General features: G+C 33.5%; 1 protein-coding gene and 1 long non-coding RNA gene across 5 annotated transcripts in view; one reads left to right on the top strand and one right to left on the bottom strand.

Moving 5' to 3' along the window:
• Positions 1–23929, top strand: part of PTPRQ (protein tyrosine phosphatase receptor type Q) — a 206695-nt gene that overhangs the window by 47845 nt on the left and 134921 nt on the right. For all 4 annotated transcript variants that reach the window (XM_053894769.1, XM_053894770.1, XM_053894768.1 and 1 more), the window contains 6 exons: positions 976–1158; positions 1523–1624; positions 5358–5478; positions 18343–18503; positions 19222–19367; positions 23756–23924. In XM_053894769.1, coding sequence (XP_053750744.1) covers positions 976–1158; positions 1523–1624; positions 5358–5478; positions 18343–18503; positions 19222–19367; positions 23756–23924 — 882 coding nt within the window. The remainder of the gene's footprint in view (positions 1–975; positions 1159–1522; positions 1625–5357; positions 5479–18342; positions 18504–19221; positions 19368–23755; positions 23925–23929) is intronic.
• The window catches only part of LOC109270557 (uncharacterized), a 166895-nt gene continuing 158160 nt past the window's right edge, over positions 15195–23929 (bottom strand). Inside the window, exon 6 of the long non-coding RNA XR_002081588.2 lies at positions 15195–15956. This is a non-coding gene — a long non-coding RNA (uncharacterized LOC109270557). The remainder of the gene's footprint in view (positions 15957–23929) is intronic.

Genomic DNA, 23929 nt, shown 5'->3' with positions numbered 1-23929 from the left:
CACCACAGATTTCCAGTTTTGTTGTCAACTCTTCAATTCCTTTAAAGAAAAGTTTGTTTTAATTTTATGAAGGGTTTTAATTGTTTTAATTAATATAGTCATTCAGTGTAGGGTATCTATTTCAATATTTACCAGAATCAGAATCCCACATGTAGTATTAGTGTTTGAACATATGTGGAGAAACTTTTTGTGACCATTGAATTCAATACAATAAGAACATTAGTAGATACATCAAACTAGTATTTTATTTAACGATATCCTATATCCTTAGGAGACTGTTTTCCTGACAGATCATAATGTGCAACATTATACTTAGGAAGGATTCCTTGCCTTGTCATACGTTATACACAAAACTAATTATTAATGTTTTATATATTATTATTATTAATGAAAGGCAGAATTGACTTTTAGGTGTTTTTCAATTTTTTTTTCCATCTGTATGATCCTCAGCAATAGCTTAATACCATCTCAAATATTTTAATAAAAATATCATCTATAAGCATTATTTTGTAGAATCATAGTATGAATTTCTTTTGAGATAAAATTTTTTCTATACAGTTTTAAGTGTATAAGTTATGCGTATCTTATTCCATTTAGGATGTTTATTACAATTACACTCTAGTGAATGTTCTTATGAACATATTCTAGTGTACTTGGATCAAAACTTCAGCAAAATGGGGTGCCTGGGTGGCTCAGTCTGTCGAGTGTCTGACTTCAGCTCAGGTCATGATCTCACGGTCTGGGGTTCGAGCCCCATGTTGGGCTCTGTGCTGACATCTCAGAGCCTGGAGCCTGCTTCAGATTCTGTGTCTCCCTCTCTCTCTGCCCCTCCCCAACTCATGCTCTGTCTCTCTCTGTCAAAAAATAAATAAGCATTAAAAAAAATTTCTAAAAACTTCAGCAAAATAGATTTTTTTAAGAATATATTTTTAGGATGGAATTATTTTATGCATTTATATTTTTGTTTTTTCCCAGTGCCCGATAGTGCACCAGAAAATGTTACCTACAAAAATATATCTTCTGGAGAGATTGAGCTATCGTTCCTTCCCCCAAGTAGTCCTAATGGAATCATACAAAAATATACAATTTACATCAGGAAAAGTAGTGGAAATGAAGAAAGAGCTATAAATACAACCTCTTTGACCCAAAGCATTAAAGGTAAAAATAATATTTAATGTTGTACATTTATATTTGTACTGACAATGTGGTTATAAAATATTAGCTTGCTTTTATATTATAAGTGGTAAGTAGGATTCATTTTGTACAGAGTATGACAATACTGGCTTTTTGGTTAAATAAACTAGGAGTTTATTACAGTCACATGAAAGAATACTCAAAGTCAATCCTTTGTGACCTTATCCTATACCATTTTGTCTTTGTAATAGGACTTACTATTTGAAAGAAGTACATTTTCATTTAATTTTTACTTTTGGAAGATTAAGAGTCATTTCATAGTTTCCTTCTTGCCTATTATTAAAGGATATTTTATAAGTCTTAACTTAGCTATGTTATTTCTTTTTAGGACTGAAGAAATATACCCAATACAAGATTGAGGTGTCTGCTAGTACACTCAGGGGTGAAGGAGTTCGGAGCGCACCCATAAGTATACTGACTGAAGAGGATGGTAAATACAGTAGCGGATCCTGATATGTTTTGAATCCATCACATTTCAAAAAAAAAAACATGTACATAAAATGAAGATATAATGTGAAAATTCTCTTAGATTTGGGTATCAGTTATGTGCATGTCAGCATTATACAGAAATTTCACTGTCACAGAGTAAAAGAAGCTAGCAAAGTCAGCTTTATGTTCAATAAAATCAGGTATAAAATGTTCTTCTTTGATGCTCAAGTCATCTGTGCTCTGTAAAAAATCAGTAATATTTTTTCATGGCAGTTTTTAAGGCTAAAATTTCAGTTTGAATGGTTTGAATATAAACTAATGTATGTTATGGCTGTGTTTTTCAACTTTAATGTTCATAAGAATAGACATTTACATCAGTTTTGTAGTAGATTCTGTTATGTCAACCTGCAACCTCCCCCCCTCCCTTTTTTTTTTTTTTTTTTTTTACTGTATTAGGACTAGCTTGATAATGAGTTCAGGCCAGTTTTTAGGTTTCTGTATGTAATTTTCCAAGATGCCATTCCTGAATGTTAATAGCCTTATTAAATATTGAATATTTAAACATATCTTTTCCTAAACCTGAATAAAATCAACTTTACTACTGAGACCACTTTACACTGGTACCTCACCAAGTTCTAGGCATATATCACGCTAAGAAAATTACTTTTGAGGAATATATTTGGGATTTGGATTTGCATTTTATGTTTTATACATTGTATATATTTGACACTGTTATTTTTATTTTTATTTCTACAAAAGGAAGTCCTATTGCCATGAGAGTTGGGCCTGGGTGTATCATAAGTGTTTTCAGGATATCTTTATTCCCCCCTCTCTTTCAAGTTTTTCCATCTTGAAGTTCAGTTGCATTCTGTGCATGTTTCTAGTCATACACCAGGACAATATGTGCGTTATATATGTCTAGCAGAAGGAAGACTTTTCTTGCATTGTTCTTATTTTACTCAAAGTAATGGTCTTTGGAGCCTTCTTCTCCCAATTGAGGTCCTTCCCTATTTTTCTCTCTATGAAATTATTTCATCAGTGTCCAAGTGGGCTGCTCTGATTTGTCCCAGGTTCTAAGTCCTCTCATGGGTTGGTCTTCCCTAGTCATTACCTCTACTTATTATGCTTATTTCTCCATCAAAGTTCACCTGTCCAACTTTTAATTTTTGTCATAATTCAGTTCTTTGTGCTGAAATAAAGTGAAAATTAACTAATAAAACATCCTTTCCAATGGGACAATTGTTAAAGGCTAGAACAGAGTGGGGGTTAGCTCTTTATTTCCATCTTAGACAATGCCTAAGAAAGAGGTACTAGATAATTTATGCAATGCCCTTCTGGACATAGTACCCACTTCCCCACCCCTAATTTAATGAAATAGTCCTGATGGTAAGAATTCGAGATCTTATATGAAGGAATCTAAACCAGTAGTGAACATATATTCCAAGAAGACAGAGCTTTTTACCACTTAAATCAATTGTTTCAAACTCTACAGTGCATCTGAATTACCTGGACTGTTAAAGTTACCATGGCAAATCACCATAGTGAACTTAGCATCTAAGTGTCTGGTCAAGTCACTGATACAATTACTAATGAATGGGGTGAAGAATAGGACCCCTTTATTGAAAAATTATGACAAATCAAGAATGGATAAAAGACTGAGATGCTTTGTATTTTGGGTATTAGGTGCTCGTTGTCCTCATGAAACTTGCAGCTCAGTGGCAGAGTTCTAAATTCAATAAGTGTATAGACAAATAGTTTTTATAACTTTAATATTTCCCCCAAATTACTCCTCAGGACAATAAGAGGCATGTTAGTTACTGAGGTAGAAGAAGTGTAGATGAGGAAGTTAAGTCTAAGATGTGACCTGAGGGAAGATGAGAGTTAGGAAAGACCATACCAGGAGGAGAAAGAGTCTTATGCATACCCGTCTCACCTATTCTCATATGCTTTGTTATGATGAATTGGACAGATTGCAAAAGATATCATTGCATTTATATATTCTAATTTTCCTCTTTCTTTAAAATAATTTTTTTAATTTACTTTATGACTAAAAGTTTGTACCTCTTAATCCCCTGCACCAATTTCATTATTTTTTAGATTGTGTTTCAGAATACAAATGCCAAAATGATTAAAACTTAGCTTGCTATAGTAGATATATAGTATTTTGTTTAGATAGACATGTTAATTATATTTAGTTAGCAATAAAATGTTTCACGTAAAAAGGAAAATACCCAAGGATATACTGAAATTAAAAATAAAACACTTAGAATGATCTGATATTTGACATAATAGTCTTAAAGCATATTATAGAGTAGAAATACTTAGTTACAACAGATTATATTCTATCAGTGCTATTTTTGATTGAAATCCTTTTTTCCAACAATAAACGAAGGTTAAGTTTTACAAAGATGTTAGGGAAAATATCATAGGCTTTTGTTTTGACAAATGAAAGAGTTCTCAGAAGTAATTCATATCTTGGGAACTAGACATCTCCAAGTGATATACGGATTCTTGTGATAATCAATATTTGATAGCATTTTTATTGTAGTGCTAGTGAGAATAACAAATAAAAATATGAATACAGCTGTCACCATTATTCCTTAGAATTCATCTCATAAACCTTTTCTCTGCGCAGTAATTTTTTGTGTTGGAAAATCGTTGTTACTAAAATAGCAAAAGCATACATACACATTACACATGCATATGTACACATACAACTCTGGTTGAGATTATTCAGAAAATAAAAAAAGAATTTAAAATAATTCAGGTGGCATTTTCTTTAAATTGTTGGAAAAAGTGATCTGTACATGTGCTAATCTATAAATTAACATTGTTCAAAGATCTGAACAAATTCTTAAAACTTCTATCAGCTACCTATGAGTTTACTTTCCATATAACTATAACAATGATAAAAATTTTAGTAATGTATACCCTTCTATTGCAAAATTGTATATTAATGCTCTAAGACATTACTGTAGTGTTACACAGGAGCTGAGAAATGCCATTCTATATGTCTTATCTAATGTAAATATAAACTTAGCTAACTAGGTTGTAGTAATTTTTGTAGAGCTTATTTAGTGCAAAATGGCTCAGGTATTTAGATCCTTCCACTCTTCTGGTGGAATTAGAAGTAGACCCTAACCTGTCTATATTATTTATGTGCTGTTTTGCTTTTCTTTGTCACCATTCAATTTTGGAGACTCAGTGAACAGATTTTGATACTATTTTACAGTTTAGTGACAAACTGAAATTGAGGAATGTAGTTTTTATTTGTGAGGTCAGTCATTTTAACTGCTCTCCCAGTGTTATGCTTATCACTTTACCACTTCTTGAATGTGTGATTTTTTTTCCACTTCTTTTTATTGTTTGAGGAACACTTTTACTACATATTATATTTATTCACCCCAGTAGTTTTATTTTTACTAGAGGATGATAATTTACCAAGATGTACTTGAACAGTAGGTGAATCACTGTGACATACCCCTTGTTCTTTTTTCTCATGAAATATTTTTTTCCATTGAATCACAGAAACAGATGTTCTAACACCACCATGCAAAATCTCTTTTTATCATCTCATTCTGAAAGTAAACAATTAGTCTCCCATGCTCGTGGGGAAAGGCACTGCACCTGATTCATTGACCAGAATGTTTATAGTGAAAATTTTGTGCATTGCTATTTTAGCCTTCTCTTATATATGTTTAATAAAATGTATTATCCTTACCCTAACTTTTCAGCTCCTGATTCTCCCCCTCAAGGCTTCTCTGTAAAACAGTTGTCTGGTGTCACGGTGAAGTTGTCATGGCAACCACCCCTGGAGCCAAATGGAATTATCCTCTATTACACAGTTTATGTCTGGTAAGAATTTTTTTCTTTTTTGGAAATAGTTCTGAGAACAAGTATTAATCTGTAACATAACAGGAATGTAGTTTTTTTATTTCAGAATGTGATGCTACATTAGGAACCTGATTATTAATAGGCTGGTTAATATGCTTTTTTTAAGAAACAAGTTTTTCCCATATTATGTAGAAGTCCAAGCATAGTCAAATAATATAATTTTTGTACACAAAAAGTATATATTATGCATAATTATATCACACTTCTCTTAAAAGCCACTGACTTATCAACTTATGTGAATACATGCATATAATTTTAAACTCAGAGTTTTACACAAAAACTCTCTATGTCACCGTCTTTTCAGATTTCTTTGAGCAGATTAATTTCAACTAAAGTTTAACTAAAAGATATTTATTCATAAATCTGTCATTTAAGGTCCATTTTCGCATGAAATTTAAGTAGTGTATCTATTTTTTTTTTCTGACCACCTTTACACTGATTGCCAATTTATTTGTCAGTTGTGAAAAAGATGAAATCCCATAGCACATCTCATGTCAATTAAAAACATGGCTGTACTACTTCATGAAAACTCAGTAGTTAGAAGCCCTCACTTTGATCTCTTGTAAGTCCTCTTAGAAAGATTTGCCAGTTATATATTTCCTAGTGGATTTTAAATATTTCAACTCAGAAAATACAATTTACACAATACTTTATAGGACATGGGCATGTCTTACTTAACATTTATGTTCCTGACTCGAAAGTCCAGCACTGAGAGGTTCTGATATTTGAGGAAGGCTACTCTTCTCTTTCTTAAATTAAGATTTTTCTTTCCCTAGTCGCTCTTTACACCCTTTGCATATTGCTCATTGGGGCTATACTTCCTGGGTTTTTTTTTTTTTTTTTTTTTTTCTCCATTACCTGATTCCTAGTCCTTTTGCCTAGTGGTGGCAAAATTGAGAGTGACTTGAGAAATGTCAGTGAGAAAGAAGCAATGAAAAGAAGGTAAGCATTTTCCTCTGTGGCCCAGGTCATTTGTTTATCCATTTTTCATTACTTCATTCAACAAAATTGACAAAGTGCCTGTATACCAGTGAACAAGACACACATAAGACTCCTGCTTTCAAGGAGCTTACATTCTGAAGGGATAGCTGGGCTATATCCCATAAAGAAACAGATGAGGGAAAGTTGGGGGGAAAGAGGGCTACTTTTGATGGGATGCTTGGGGAAATCCTTTCTGAAAGAGTGATATGGAGTTACAATCCTGATGACAAGAAAGAGCTTTTTGTCATGTAAAGATCTGTAAGCTAGAATTTTCCAAGAAGAAAGAACATCAGCTGCATAGACTCTGTGAAGGAACATAATTTGTCATTTTGAAGACCAGAGAGGTCAGTGTTGCTGAAGGGTAGATACACTAATACTGAGGAGTAAGGCAAACAAAGATCACAAGCCACAATAAGGATCTGATTTTTCATTTTAACTGTAATTAGAGTTACTGAAGAAATTTAAGCACTTTGGATACTTAAAGGAGAAAGAATTTTAGACGGAGGCGGTTAAGCAAGGATACTGTAGGAGACTGTTCTGGTAGTCTGGGCAATAGATGATACTGCCCATGGAGGAGAGAAGTGGGTAGTTTTCTTCTACATTTAGAAGGGAGGGTTGACAGACAGAACTTGGTGATACATTGGCTGTGGGGATAAAAAAGAGAGAGAGAGATGAATCAATGATGACTTTTAGATTTTTGAATCAAGGATGGTGACTGAGATTTTTGACACCATTTTACCGAGTTAGATAAAAATGAAAGTGAAACAAACTAATAAAAGTGAGAATCAAGATGTTACTGGCTGGGGTTTCTGACCCACATTGTAGGGACAATCTCGTTCTTCTCTACAGTGATTGTGCTGTGTAAGTTCAGCTCCCCAGTGGTGCTATTTCTCTGCTCTTTCGAGGGTATCCCCTTTCTGTCTCACTTCCTAAGATGGATTCTAGGTGCGAAAGGGAAGCCTACTGAAAGTGGGGTCAGGGAATCTCAAGTCTGTTATATTATATGACTCATCTCACCTGGCTGTGTAGGAATCATGCTGCTGCCCACCTGCAGTCATATCTTCTAGTTTCAAGGTTCTTATTTTCTGTTTTATCCTTGACCCAAACTCAGGATTCTTCTAGTGTCCTAGCTCTTTTAGCATGTCTGTCTCAACCTATAGGGAGCTAGATGCTCTTACCAATCTTCAGGGGGCAGGATTGCAAAAGTGACCACTACACCCTTCCCTAGCATTGGATGATCTGCTAGAGGAGCTCTTAGATCTTGCTGATGGTGGCATACTGAAGACAAAGAGTTCCTAAGAGGCTTGTCATGTTTCTCTTCATCCTGAGAAGGAGCAAGCCCTGCTTACTGTCATTCAAAGAGAGTTATTCATAGAGACATTAAGCCGGAGAACCTGCTCCTACAATCAGCTGGATTGTTTAAGACTGCAGAATTAGGGTGGTCAGTACATGCCACATTCTCCAAGGGAAACACACTGTGTAGTATCCTTGACTACCTGCTTCTGAAATGTTGGAAGGAAGAATGCGCAATGATAAGGTGGATCTCCGGAGCCTTGGAGTTCTTTGCTATGAATTTTTAGTTGGGATGCCTCCTTTTGAGGCAAGCACATACCAAGAGATCTACAATAGAATATTGCAGGTTGAATTCAAATCCCCTGACTTTGTACTAGAGGGAGCCAGGGACCTCATTTTAAGACAGTTGAAGTATATTCCTAGCCATAGGCTGACTCTAAAAATACTGCACACTCCCTGGTTCACAGCAAATTCACCAAAACCAGCAAATAGCCAAAAAAGCAAAGAATCAACTAGCAAGCAGTCTTAGGATTCTTGTAGGGAAAGAAATCCTTGAACCAGGGCTGCTGTATAATCTGTCAGGAACAGGTTACTGACATGTATTTTACTGTTGATTGCTTGCCTACAATCTAAAATGCTACTGAAATACATACATACATATATATATATATATATATATATATATGTATATATATGTATATGTGTGTGTGTGTGTATACATATATATATACACACACATATACACACACAGATACACACACACACATACACATACATACATACACACTGGGAAGGCAGTACCTTAGCCTCTCCATTCACAAAGTTCTACTTCAAAAAATAAGACACTCTGAAATCAAAGTAGCCATGAGAATCATGATAACCTCACTGGTTTCATAATCCAGAGGCAAGGTTCAACTGCAACTGCCCACAGCCTATTTTGAGGAAGGTGTCCTTGTGAAAAATGAACTTGGAGTCCAATTGTGGGAAAGTGGCCACTTTGCCCTGCCTTGGTCAGTTAAAGGGCCGTTGGGTGGCCTTCCAAGTGCCTGAGTGTGTATGTAACTTATTGGGCGGCCAAGCCTGATAAAGCTGTTGGAATGAATATGTGAATATTTTTAAGTGCTAGAATAAAGATTTTTTTGAAGATGTGTAAATTTAGTAAAACTTCAAAGATATTTAATAATTTGAAATCAGAGGAATAAATTCTTAATATATTAACTCTAGAAACCTAGAAGTTTCAGAGATTAGATTTCAAAGGATATAGGAAGAACTCCTTATAGAAGCTTTTAATGTTACATTTTTTTGTTGTTGTTAAACTGGGACTTGGAATGCTTTTAGAGACATGGGTTTGGATTCTGGCCCTGCCATTCAATTATCTGCGTGATTCTCTTAAAATACTGTATAAATGGTGGTATCATTATTAGCAAAGTTCCTATTTCAGGGGTTCACATTTTTCTCTTCTCAGTTTCCATTATTTCGGCTTTCTAGTAATTACCAAACTCTTTTGAAAGCAACATCTTTATTTAGGGGCACCTTGGTGGCTTAGTCGGTTAAGTGTTTGACTATTTCGGGTCTGGTCATGATCTCACAGTTTGTGAGTTCGAGCCCCATATCGAGCTCTGTGCTGACAGTGTGGAGCCTGCTTGGGATTCTCTTTCTCTCCCTCTCTCTATGCCCTTCCCTCCACTCATGTTCACTCTCCACCCCCCCCCCCAAATAAATGAATAAACACTAAAAAAAAAAATAAAAACATCTTTGGATGTTTGCTATTTTCAGTATATCTACAAAATACAGACTGCCAATTTTATTTTATTATACTGAGTGACTTCTCTCTTTTTCATGAATATTCTTTACAAAATAGCTCTACAAGGTGAAGGTTAATGTGCAGGCATTTTATAACCACTACTGTGTGAGTAACATTTGATTTGTAGATGCTGTGCTCAGAAATCTGCTTTAAAATGACATTTCCTTTTAAAGTCTGTTTTATGAAATAACTTTTATCATTTATCCAGATGGTAAAGTAGCATTTTTTCCATCAGTTACATTGATAAATTATGCTTATTTGTATTTAAGTGATAAACAATCTTTGCATTGCTAGAGCAACCACCATTAAATAAATGAATTCCTGTTAGAGCAGTTATCTTATTCTTTTAATACACTTTGGACTGAGGTGTAATATTGTAGCAAACTGATACAAAGTTTATTTATTTACTTTACATAGACCTTCCTTCCCTTGCAGTAGGGTTACATCCTGATAAACTCATTGTAAATTGAAAATATCATGAAGTCAAAAATGCACTTAGTACACGTAACCTGCAGAACATCACAGCTCAGCCCAGCCCACCTTAAATGTGTTTAGAACACTTACATTGGCCTACAGTTGGGCATAATCATCTAACACAGGCCTACTTTCTAGTAAATGTTGAATATATCATGTAATTTCTTGAATACTTAACGGAAAAAGAATGGTGGTGTGGGTGCAGAATGGTTGTAAGTGCCTTGGTTGTTGATCCTTGTATTCATGGAGCTGACGAGGAACTGTGGCTTGCTGTCTCTGCCCAGCAGCATGAAAGAGGATCATACTGCCTATGGCTAGCCTGAGAAAAGATCAAGATTTAAAATTTCAAGTACACTTTCTGCTGAATATGTATTGCTCTTAAACTATCACAAAATGGAAAACATCCTAAATGGAAATGTTATAAGTTGGGAACCATCTGTAGTTGAGTTCAGCCTGGATTTGTTTAATAATTTTTCTTCCATATAGTTAGTAAAATTTAACAATAGTTTTCTTTTTTGTTTATAAAGCTTCTATGTGAATGCCTTATCAGGTATAGCTAAAAGACTGGAGTGAAAGTAATGCTGTAAATTCTAGCTTATACACAAATCTTGGCTTTTAAATGTTTTTCATTTTCTTAGTAGTAATTCTGAGAAGTAATTCTGAGTCAGTCAGCCTGACAGATGTTTATTAAACTCTGTGGGGAGATAAAAATACATATATAATTTTAAAATGACTGTAGACTAATTGAAGATAAAATATGTGTATGAAATAATTCTAAAAATACTTTCTAAATAATATATTAGGAGGTCACAACAATTCTAATGCAGCGTTTTGTTAGATGTCATTGGTCGAATAATTTTCCCCATATCATAAAACCTTACCTTTGGAAATAGCCTTCTATATGCTAAAAGTTTGCTAAGTTCTGTTTTTTCCTGTTTTCTAAAATATTTTTACCCTACTTAAATGACCTGCTTGAGAATACAAGAGAGATCAATAATCAGAATGGGAAGGTTGTAAAGATAGGTTGATAAACAAGGAGATCATCTCAGTGGAAACAGTACAGTAGTCTCCCCTTACCTGTGGTTTTGCTTTCTGCAATGTCACTTATCCACAGTCAACTGTGGCCTGGAAGTAGATGATCTTCCTGACAGATCATGAGGTCAGTAATAGCCTAATGGTACAACACAATGCCTACATCAATCATTCACTTCACTTCATCCCATCCCGTAGGCGTCTTATCATCTCACATCATCACAAAAATAAGGGTGAGTACAGTACAATTAGATATTTTAAGAGAGAAGCCACATTCACATAACTTTATTATACTATAAAGTTAATAAATTAATAAATTTTGAATAGAATTCTGCCAGCATTTCAAAATTAATAGATACCTAATGAAACTTCAGATTCCTTTGTTTCTTATAGAAATCAGGATAGTTTGCCATATTGCCCATGATGAAAATCAGCTGGAGTGGAATAGAAGGTGTCTTTAGATGGAGTGTTTGCTTGGCAATTTACTACAGTTCCTACCACATCCTATTTCAAATCCAATCTTCTTAGTCATTGATTTTGCTTGTGTGGATCTTGAGTTCTTACACCCTCAGTTTAGGGGTCTTTTAATCACTCTTGTGATATGTACACATCTGGGAGAAATTGTGATTTGCTTGCATTAGAGATTTGGGGAACGAAACATCTTGAAGAGCTAGACAAAAGGGCTCAAAAGGGATAGTGTAGAAGTTAGCATTTTGGGACAAATGTTTTTGGTTTTTTACTTATTTATTTTTCATAACAATACCATAAGGGGAATATTGTCCCCATTTTGTAGGTACAGAAACTGACTTTTGAGGTAAAGGTTTACTTAAATTTACAGAGCTAGAAGATGACAATCAGAATTCATACATAAGTCTGTCTTATTCCCAAATCATGCTTTTCTCAAATCACTAGGAATAAGTGTTATAATTGGCATTTGTTCTAAATACTCAGCTGTGTACTTACAGGATTAGGGAAATCTTAGTTTGGTAAAAATACTTGTGATAAACACTTATGGGGTTATAAAAAATTAAGCTTAGTGCATTAACTCATATGGGTAATTTCTACCAAAAAAATCACTATCTTCTTATTGGTGTGCATTAGTTGATGAACTATATTCATTGTGATAAAATAAGTATATTGTTTCATGTGTAAACCATTTGGATTACTGATCTCTGCAGTTTAAGTAGTATATGGACAAAGTAGAGCTTGTTCAAGAAGTGATGCAGATGGTGAAAATACTCAGGATCAAGGCATGTGAGAAATTGCTGGAAGAATGGGACAAGGTATTAGTTAAGAGTCTTAGTTTCAAGTGACTAAACTCAACCTAAATTAGCTTAGGCAAAAATGAAAATTTATTGACACATAGCTGAAAAGTCCAGGGTGTAACTGGATGTAGGAGCTCAAATAATTTCACTAGATATGGTTAACGGGAAGAAGCTTGTGTGGACAACAGCAAGATCACCCTGTATCTTGAATATGTCTATTTATGGAGAGAATATGTATCTCAATATTGAAAGGGATTTTAAAGTTATATTTTAACCACGTACCCAAAGATCATACTGCTGGAGAAAATACTCCCAAGGACTTTCCACGCCTCTTATAATAAAATCCAAATTTCTTATTATGGCCTGAGGAATTGCATCCACTCTCAAGGAATGAGATCTTCTCCTTCAGCTCAAGCACAATTCCTCCTCCTGTCTTCTGGACCTTAATTCCTTGTGTCTTCTCCAAGATCATGGTTTATAAATAGTTCCACAGCTTCAACCTCATTCTCTTTAATGGCTTTTTCCTTTTATCTTATAAATGTGTCTTTTCTGCTAAAGGCAAACAAGACAAAATCAAAGCAAATCAATAAGCCAACCAAATGACAATGAGAACAACAGCAACAACAAATAAATACCCTACTTTGACTCTGACTTTCTCTGAAACTCTGGAAAAGCTTTAGCATCATAGAATATGATGCTTTGCTAGTTTGGGGTTATTTAACACATAATTGCTAATCTGTTGGTACTACTCAGCTATGCAGAGGTACTGTTCTAGAGTAAGGTGCAACATAGAAGAGTGGTTTCCTTATAGTGAGAAAATTAGTGAAAATCACTTGTTCGTATGAGGAAGAGAATATTTGAGAGAGTCAAGTAAGTGGATTTTGAAATTATTTTTGTAAGTGTTATTTAATGAGTGAAATGATTAATCTAGAATATTTAGATAATGGCATATTATAACTTTGAATATAAATACATAGGAATGAACAAGGATGTGTCATCAGGTTAGATTACCCACATGGAACAAAATATCAAATGATGAAGATTAGAATTAAGACCCTGACCTTTCAGAGGGTCTCAAATCTTGTGTAGAAAACCTTTTATGTTCACACTTAGGGAAACGGGGGAATTGGTTTCAGTCTTCCCAGGTGGTTTGGTATTCAAGATTCCTTCAAGATTCCTTCTTAGCAGTTGCTGCTTAGTGTGAACTTGATGTGATAAGAGATGAGTAAAGAAAGTGCTAAACGAGACCAGAGAAACTGCTTTTATACTCTAGAATTTCCTTCATGCCCTAGATGTCACAATGTGGTCTGTCTTTTGATAAAAAAAAAATCATAAATTACTTAGGAAATAACTTCATTTTAAAGACCCTATGAATCCCATCCCAAGACATTTTCTTGTTGTTACCAGTGAGTGTACACAGAAAAACTGTATCCTACATTTATTCAGAGTTGTTTCAAGGTCATTCAAATAATTTCGATTTGTCAAATTCAAGAAAGCTTTTAAAATGTTCTAAGAAGTTTCTTTTTTCAAATTTTATTTTATTTCTAGTGTAGATAGCATACAGTGTTTTTAGTTTCAGTTGCACAACATAGTGATTCAACAATTCTATACATGATTCAGTGCTCATGATGATAAGTGTACTCTTAATCCCCTTCACTTTTTTTTTTTTTTTTTTTTAGCCTATATCTCCACTTGCCTTCCCTCTGGTGACCATCAATTTATTGTCTATAGTTATGAGTCTGGGGTTTTCTGGTTTTGGTTTTGGGTTTTTTGGGTTTTTTTTTTTGTTTTTTTTTTTTTTTTGGTTTATCATTTTTTTCAAGCTTTAAAAAAATTCTAGCTAGAAAAATGTTCTAATAAATTTCTGGTATTAAATCAGTAAAATGAATGCACTGAGAACTCCCCTCAAGTTTTTTCCTCAGTTTGAAAATTGACCCTGGCTAGGAGGTTTGCCTGTTGTTGAAAGTTATCTATTTTAGAGTATAAGTATTGTTAACATTTATATTCCTTCCATTTATACACAGTTTATAATTTTGAATATGTAAGATTTAGACCTATGTTGTCAGGGAGGCTTCCTTTCTTTTCCCCCCACCTCACTCAACTCCCTATTCTGCTCTCAATCCTTACAAACTAGCTTTCTGGTCAACAATTTCCTGCACCTTTGGGAGATATGTTGTATTCTCCTTTTCTAGATGTTACCAATAATCAAATTTTACTGGCTTAATTTTTTTGTTCATCTCTTTTTCTTTGCTGTTAGCCACTGGTGGGGCAGGGTGGAGATGGTGTTGTCATTGTCATTAAAGGGATCCCATTTTTATTAATGAAAGGTTTTATAATTATTTACTATTTTGTCTGTTTTGAGGATAGGGGCTGAATCTTACTCATATTTGTGTCTAACATAGTTCCTGCATAAAGTAGATACTCAATAAATTTTGTTGGATATTGATTGCATACATATCATCTCTAAATTGAGAGGGGCTAGGAAGGTATCTGTACTTCTTTGTTTGGAGCACTATCTAAAAGGACAGTGCCTTTCTAGGGGCACCTGGGTGGCTCAGTTGGTTGAGCGTTCAATTTTGGCTCAGGTCGTAATCTTGCAGTTCGTGAGTTTGAGCCCAGCATCAGGGTCTGTGCTGACACCTCAGAGCCTGAAGCCTGCTTCGGATTCTGTGTCCTCTTCTCCCTTAGCCCCTCCTCTGCTCACACTCTTTCTCTCTCAAAACTAAATAAATATTAAAAACTTTTTTGAAAAGAATAGTGCCTTTCTACTCTAATATATATTCTCCATTTAAGACACTACAATAAAATATAGAAAAGAAAATGCATAAGTTATGCAAAAAAGGGCCACAAATGACCAATATACATATAAAAGATATTCTGCCTCACAAATGGTTAGGGATTTGCAGATTAAAAATATTTTTTGAGTCAAGTTTGCAGTAATTAAGATTAATATCCAGACTAGTAATGAGAGTTTGCCAAAGGTGTGCTCTCACACATTGTTGTGGTTCTAAATTATAATAATTTATAATTTGGAACAGAAACAACTTTTAGAACAGTAATCATTAAAATTAAAAAAAATGAACCCATTTGATGTAATAATTACACCACTGGGAATTTAACCTACAGAAATCCAAGGACCATTATGAAAAGATATTTGTATAAGAATGATTGCTGTATCACAGTTAGTAACTAAAAGAGGGGTGGGAAGCAACCTAAGTGTTAATTTTACAGCAGAATGGCTGAATAACTATGATACATCCAAATTAGGCAATTACAAAAAAATAATGATGTAAATCATTGTTATCACATAAGTAAAGCAAAACAAGGTCAAGATATAGAAGAACATACACTTTTATAAATGGAAATAAAACACTCTAATGGAACATATAATATCCCTATTATAGTATTTCAAAGTAATACGGACAAAACAGATCTTTAAACTACACCAGTTAAAACCAAGATTATAGCAGTGTCAAACGTAGGCCTTCTCATGCATGGAGGGAGTGACTCATCAGAGCTGCAGGGTTGCTCACAGAGATGGCTGTTCTCTGTTCTCTGAAGATTTATGCGTCTTTCCTTCAATCTGACAACTGCATAAGAGCAAGGAAGAGGGAGTCAGATCCTTAGAGACTGCAACACCTCTCTCTCTTTCCCCTTCCAGGTTCTCAGTTACGTAGCAAACTATCTCTTATCTAAGTTATGTTATGAACTTGGATCAGAAATGAAATTTCAGTTGACGTTTATGTATGCTCAGATTTTTTTTTTTACCTTAGTCGTTAAAATAGCGACAATCCTAGACTACAAAAGAAGAACAAGCCCCAAACAGACAAGAACATTATCAGTATCTGAAAATTTTATTAGTACTATTTTGTCTTGAGGTAAACCAGGGTAGGTGTAGAAACTATATCTGTACATGCAGAGGTGGATTATTGACTTTGTTATTCAGACAGTTTACAAAGACTATCTTCTTACTGAAATACCTGGGTATGTGAGACAAAATTTGCTTTTGATCTGCCTTTTCCAGGTAATTGCCTTGATTCTAAATTATCTATGGAATGTAATCAGGGTTCTTCTTATTGTAGGCAGACACTTATCTGCAGTCAGGGCAAGAAGGTAGTGATGCAAGGCAGCAGATAGCATTGAAAAATATGCTTGAAAAGGAATTTTAAAAATAGATATGGTGCAATTAGATCACTTTAGCTAATTTCACAGTTTTAGAGATCTGAATTGGATTAACCATATTGCAGTGTTCTAATGACCTGTGACCAATGACAGGGGTAAAGAATTGGGTAAAGTTTCTATGACAAAGCGTCTTTCTCTGAGACTAACAGCCACAGCCTTAAGTTCTAAAAGCCCCCTCCTGGGTCTCAGTAAAGTCTCTACTGCTTCTGAGAGAAGCTATCTGAAGAAACTGTTTCAAATTGCTGAATAGCCTTGCTAATCCTGTTGGTCTACAGTCACAGATTCTGAATTCATATTTTTCTCACTATGGTAACCTTTCTGACTACTTTTCAGATAACCATACCTATATTTGGAGTGAATTGACACTTTTGTAATCGTTAAACCATGGCTGAAATGTCTGTGTCTTTGTGGATACCCTTAGTTCACTTATAATCTATTATTCCTCTTAATGATTTAAGAATTCCAATATTTCAATGGCAAAGAAAGAGCATCTTATATTCAGAGGAAATACCCATTTAGTTCTTGGGTGCCATGTGATACTAAAGGAGGAAAAAATAGGATTGCATGAGATTGATACACTTTTGCTGTAATGTTGATCATATTCCCTTAAATTCTTTCACAATTAACTTTATTGGTCTTAAAATCTAATTTTTTTAAATGCAGTTTTCAGTACCACTATGTACATATTCATTCTTTAATTTAGATTCTAACCTATACTTAATTCAAAACTATAGAAACTATATGAGCATGACTGAAATAAAATAATTGCAGTATCATATTACCTAGCAACATTTTGTCATTTAGCCTTTTTTCCCTCCTTGAGATTTTAGTATTTACTTGAAGAATTTTTTTTTATTATTTTTTTTAATGTTTACTTATTTTTGAGAGAGACAGAGACAGAATGCGAGTGGGTTAGGGGCAGACAGGAGACACAGAATCTGAAGCAGGTTCCAGGCTCTGAGCTGTCAACCCAGAGCCTGACGTGGGGCTTGAACTCATGAGCTGTGAGATCATGACCTGAGCCAAAGTCGGACACTCAACCAACTGAGCCACCCAGGTGACCTGAAGAGATTTTAATAATCAACATTTTTTTGTGTTTTCTGGAATGACATTTTAAATACTTTTCAGATTTTAACTGGATGAGAGATGTGAGCTCTACCTTTTCCTTTTCTGTATGTTATACATAGATCATTTTCAATTTGTTTCCAGTTACTACATAATTTCATACATAATACATAATTAATTTAGAAATTAATAAAGGGTAATTAATTACTATAATTAGTAAAGAATAACACACAGGTTTGCTATTTTATATACTACTATTTAGATATTTACTCTTTGAATTTCTCTGAGGTAAATATTACTTTTGTACGATGTATGAAAAATGAATTTGTTTGACAAATAAAGGGTATATATAAGATATCACCAACACTTAAAAAGAACATATATTTGAACAAGTAAAACATGGGTATGAAAAGGAGTGCTGTAATTAGTTGGACCACACAGTATTCCTAGAGATCTATTAAAATCAGTCCAAGTAACTTCTAATATGAACAACTTATTAACACTTGATTGAATTACTCAGTATACTTGAAAACAAAAAAAATTATTTATTGAATTATTCTTAATTTCACCCTTTTTAGCATTTCAGGATAAGTGGTGTCTTTATCCTATTAGTCTGGATTAATACATTTGTGTGCATTAATGTTGCTTATTTTTAATATACTTGTGCTCAAAATGTGTATGTAATGTTTAATTTAATAGTCAATTATACAGATCTTTTTTTTCTCACAGGGATAGGTCATCATTAAAAACTATTAATGTAACTGAAACATCATTAGAGTTTTCAGATTTGGACTATAATGTTGAATATAGTGCTTATGTAACAGCTAGCACAAGGTTTGGTGATGGGAAAATGAGAAGCAGTATCATTAACTTTCGAACACCCGAAGGAGGTGAGTTCTTTTGGATGTAGGCCAAGTAAAAAAATATCCTATGCAAAAAAAAAAAAAAGTATTAAATATCAAAATGTATTACTAAGCCTAATATCTGTCATCATGTTGGAAGCGAAATTGCTTTTTGGTCACTTCCTAGCTGTGTGATGCTGGGAAAATAATTTCTCTGTGCCTCAGTTTCCTATCTATATTATGGAAACAATACATTACCTACTTAACAGGGTCCTTATGAGGATTAAATGAGTTTATATTTGTAAATACACTAGGTATAGAACTTGACACTTAGTATTTTATGTATTTGTTAAATGAAACAAAATAACATGCATTAAGTCATCTCACTGTCTTCTCTATTATTCGATTTCAAGATTCTAAGTTAAATAAGAATTTCATATTATGTGTTTTATATTGGAAACTTGTTACAAGGTTGTTTTCCAATACAGGGCAGTGGCATGTTTTAGAAGTGGGATAGTGTTTTACTTTCTTTAGTAAGAAATCTATCTGTCCTCTGCTTGGATTTTGCTGTGATACGGTATTAGAGAGTTGGCCCAATGAGCCTTGTGGATTTCAATTCTGACCTCTCATTAGATGTTATACCTAATTTAAGTTTTCTTTTGAAAAACAGTGGTTATTGCTTATCAAAGACAGGTAAAATTTAGAACATTGCAGACATTCTTTAGAGCCACAGGTGCAGTTTTTTGTTCAATTGTTTGTTTTATAGCACCAAGTGATCCTCCCAAAGATGTTCGTTATGCAAATCTCAGTTCTTCATCAATAATGCTCTTTTGGATGCCTCCTTCAAAACCTAATGGGATTATTCAATATTATTCTGTTTATTACAGAAATACTTCAGGTACTTTTGTGCAGGTAAGACTTGAGTTTTCTTCTAGTTAGTTCTTTATTTACATCCTTCAGTTTTATTGATGATGATACAGACTTGGCATGGTAGAAAAACCATTTCTCTTACACTGATAATTATGAATAGACATTTCATAAAACTTTCATTGAAACTGAAAAAATATGGTGGGGAAATGTCAGATACATTTTAACCTATCTGTGCATATGCACACATTTCCATGTCAGCTTCAAACATATTATAAACAATGAAGATGTGACCTATTTAAAATTCTGTGTATAAATATGGTCCTCAATTCCACTTCTTCAAGAAGTGTTCTCTAAAGAGTTGATGATTTAATTTACCCTCATTTCTCAGCTAAAAAAATTTCCCTTTTGTTTGCATACAATATAAATAGTTTTAATGTTTGGATGTGTTTGCATATTTTTCTTCAATTTTAACAATTTTTAACTGCTAGCTGAAGGGATTTTGTTGTTGTTATTTAGTATCACATGTAATAAAATCACTAGGAATGTGGTTATTTCACTTGAGGTATGCAGGGTTTTAGGGTCATACAGTTTGCAGATGGGCACTTTCTGATGTGAATAATGATGGTTATGAAAATAGCTAAAATGCATTTTGTTTAGAGAAATATTTTCAGTTTACTCAATAGAAATCCTTTATTTATCCAAACTAAATATTTAACAGAATTCTAACATATGAAAATGATAAAATTGGAATGGTTATGATTGAATCAGGAATGGAGAGATTTGGAATATAATTTGGAAACAGCTAATTTTGAAGAAAGGCTACAATTTACAGAACACGTACCTTAATAGAAACTGTTGACTGCCTGTTGATTATAACACTGTCCATTCTTACTTCTTTGTATCTTTTTAAGCAGCTGAAGAATAGGGACAAGTCTTAGTAATTTTGGGCTGTCCAGCTCTATTTGTGACTGACGACATTAATATAGCCATGGGAGTTAGTTCTTGGGATCAACAATCTCAGGAAATAAAGCATCACTGTATTGAATTATTTGCTTTACTGTATCTATGCTGCAGCTTAGGCTGATGAATGGGGTCAGAGCAGAATTTTGCCAGTAGTCTCAGGACTACTGAGCAGTGGGTAAGAGAAAGTCAAGGTTGGTTTAGTTTTTACATTCTGCTCAAGACCCTCTAAGGATGGGCTTGAATAAGTGTGACTACTTAAAACTTAATGCCAAAAGAAAAACTACCTTATACAAGACATGAAGATATAGATATATATGTAGTTATAGATGTATATTTTTATAACAATGCCTTAGGAGCAGAAGGAGAAAGGAGGATCCTTTTTTTTCCCTTTCTGTGTACATTAAGCAACTTTTGCTATTCCTTTTTGTTCTGCTCTATTTTGAGAAAAGAAATGGGATTTGTATGCAATTTATTGTAATTTTTTTTACCACAGTGTTGTTTACAAATTTAAGAATGTGTCATTATGTCATGGAGGCCATTCAAAATGCAGATTTCTTCTTTCACACATTTAACAAAAATACTGCAAAGGGGTGGTGTCTGTATCTGAATCTTAGCAAAGGTTTTTGCCTGGGTACAATTTACTTTATAACCTATATACACAATTCTATTTTGGTTCTCTTTTTCCACACTTAAATAATGAAGTATAAACATCTAACTATGGTTTCAAACCTATTTACAATTCATATAACTTAGAAAACGTAATCTTTTATTAAATAATCTTAAGAATGCTTTTATGTGTGACAGCTGCTAGAGAGCACAGGCTAATGATGTGAAGATACTTCTCATATTGCGTGAAGTTCATCTGTGCTTTAATTTATTCCTCAAGTTAATGTTAAATACAGCATCTTTGCTAACTGATTTTCTATTTTGGGTTGGAAGAGTGGAATAAACCCTCAAAATGAACATTATATAGCAGAATAAGTGTGTAGCTTTTTTCTTCCTCCTTCTCTTCCTTCTCTTTCGCACAGAACTTTGTTGAATACCTCATGCATGGTATATCACATTTTGCTAACCATTCTTGGTATTTGCTTACTTGTCCTAGCAACCTATGCTATAGCAAATAATTTGAAGAAAAGGATCACGTGACACTTATCATTCCATCCCCCGAAGTCCTCTGGTACTATGTCATACATAGGTTCAATGCTCAATAAATATTTTTAGTTGAAAGAATGTACCAACATTATTTTTGATACTTAGTTATAATTTTGGAGCATTTGAGTTTGTGGGAAAGTGATTTTTCCTTCTTCTGACCTTTGGGGAATTTAATCTCTCTGCTACCATTGTTCTTCCTTCAATTGTTGCACATTGTGTTTAGTATAGTGTATTAATTCTTCTACATTTTCATTTTTACCCACTTATGTCATATCTCCTCCTGTGCCTGACATAGTGTCTTATTATATTTAAAAAATGCTAATGAATACTGGTTGATTAATCAAATTTGAAAGCTTTTACTAAATAACTTCTGACTGCATTTATATATACAGAGTAGCAAGTCTTAATTAGATAATTTGAGCTGAAAGAAATTTTTTTTCCAAAAATAAATAAATGACTGAAATAATCATCTGGATAATTGATCTAATTTCAAATTTGGTACATGTCAATGATGCTAAGTCACACACTCATCAGGAATGGCTACTGGGTGATTCAAAATAATTCATTTCTAAATAGTCATCAAGGTGATAGGTAATCAGAATCAATTCAATAACAAAGAAAAAATAAAATTTATACCAAAAAGCTACATTAGTATATTTTTTCATTACATCCTCGTGACTTACTTATTTTATAACTGGAGGTCTATACCTTTTGATCACCTTCACCCATTTTGCCCACCCCCTCTCACCCTGCACCTCTGGCAAACACAAATCTGTTCTTTGTATCTGTGAGTTCAGGTTTTGGGGTTTATGTGTGTTTTAGATTCCACATATAAGTGGGATCATATGGTATTTGTCTTTCTCTGTCAGACATATTTCTGTCAGCATTATAACCTCAAGGTTCATCCTCGTCACAAATGGCAGGATTTCCTTCTTTTTAAATGGCTAAATAATTAATTACGCTAATATTTTAAGAGATACTTTATGTAAAACAATTTTTCCCTGTGTAAGATAGATGTGTTGAAAGATAATTCAAGTTTGCAAATCATATTTTGTGTGACATTGTTACATTGTTTTAACTTATCTGTTCCTGAATAAGCAGCCACAAAATTGAGGGAGATCTTTTATTACACTCATTCTTCCCCTCCTCTCCACCAAATGCTGGCAAAAGAACCACAAAACTTTGCTGAATTTAATTTTTTGATGCATTATAGAACCATCCTAACTGTAAACTTTAGTCAAATTAATTACCCTAAGTTTTTCATTTAAATGAACTAATTACCATTTATTGTTTTTTATTTGTGTGCTAGATATGATATTGTTTTATGTGTTTCATATCATCTAATCCTCAAAATCTCTCTGTGAAGTAGAAATAATTACTCCCATTTTATAGTTGAGGAAAGAGAATCTTTGAGTTTAGATGGTTTATTGAGGGCTACTCTGCTAGAATTGAAGTTAGGTTTATAGGATGCTTAAAACTTTGTATGTTTTGGAATGATTGAGCTTTCTTGGTGTAGATGAGCATTATTATATTATTAAATTAATAATATGGACATCCATACTATTAGTATGGGTTTATTCATACTAATTGCTTACATAATTTTAAGTATATTTTCCTTTATTTTATTACTAGTTTTGTTTGCTATGTGTTTTGTATTTAAAATATGATCAGAAAGAAAATGATTGCATAAATAAATTCCCTAATCATCAATAAATGCCTTAGGACAAATATAACTAGGAATCAGGCAAAATTTTTTTAAATTGCTCTTACTCTGCATTTAATAAAGAAAATGCATCTAGCTGACTTCCCATTTCTCCCCATGATTGTAGGGAAAAAAAAGCCCCATTAAAGATGAATAATAACCATTTGAGTTCAGAGAAAGTGGTGAACACTTTAATAATTTCTTCATCATTCATAGGAAGAAAAAAATCAAAGTTTTTATAATATTCATAAAATATAGGGTCAATGTTTTGAAAACTACTTGAAAGTTTTATAATGAAAACTGACACTGCTCAGCACCTTGGAGCGCTTTCAGTTGGCTACTGGACCTTCTCCATAAGCTGGAAGTTTCTGCTCTTTCCTATTCTGTATGTTAATTTTATGATAAAAACAATACCATCTATTCCTCTTTTAGTACAAACATATTTCCAGTTTAATTATTGCACTAATCAATTTACATAGATTTTTTTCAAAAATTAACACTTTAAAATAATAAGGATGGCCAATTCATGGATAATAATTATTTTGAAATTACTTGAAATTATGTATACTAAAACTACATTCTGAACAATTAAAACAATATGTTTATTTTTCAGAATTTTACACTCCATGAAGTAACCAATGACTTTGACAATATGACCGTATCTGCAGTAATAGATAAACTGGCAATATTCAGCTACTATACATTTTGGGTAACAGCAAGTACCTCAGTTGGAAATGGGAATAAAAGCAGTGACATAGTTCAAGTATACACAGATCAAGACAGTATG

This window comes from Panthera pardus, unplaced genomic scaffold, assembly GCF_024362965.1.
Source record: "Panthera pardus isolate Hobbes unplaced genomic scaffold, ASM2436296v1 HiC_scaffold_6, whole genome shotgun sequence".
NCBI classification, from domain to species: Eukaryota; Metazoa; Chordata; class Mammalia; order Carnivora; family Felidae; genus Panthera; species Panthera pardus.
The sequence above is the reverse complement of the archived record's forward strand: the minus strand, read 5'-3'. Positions and strand labels throughout refer to the sequence as shown.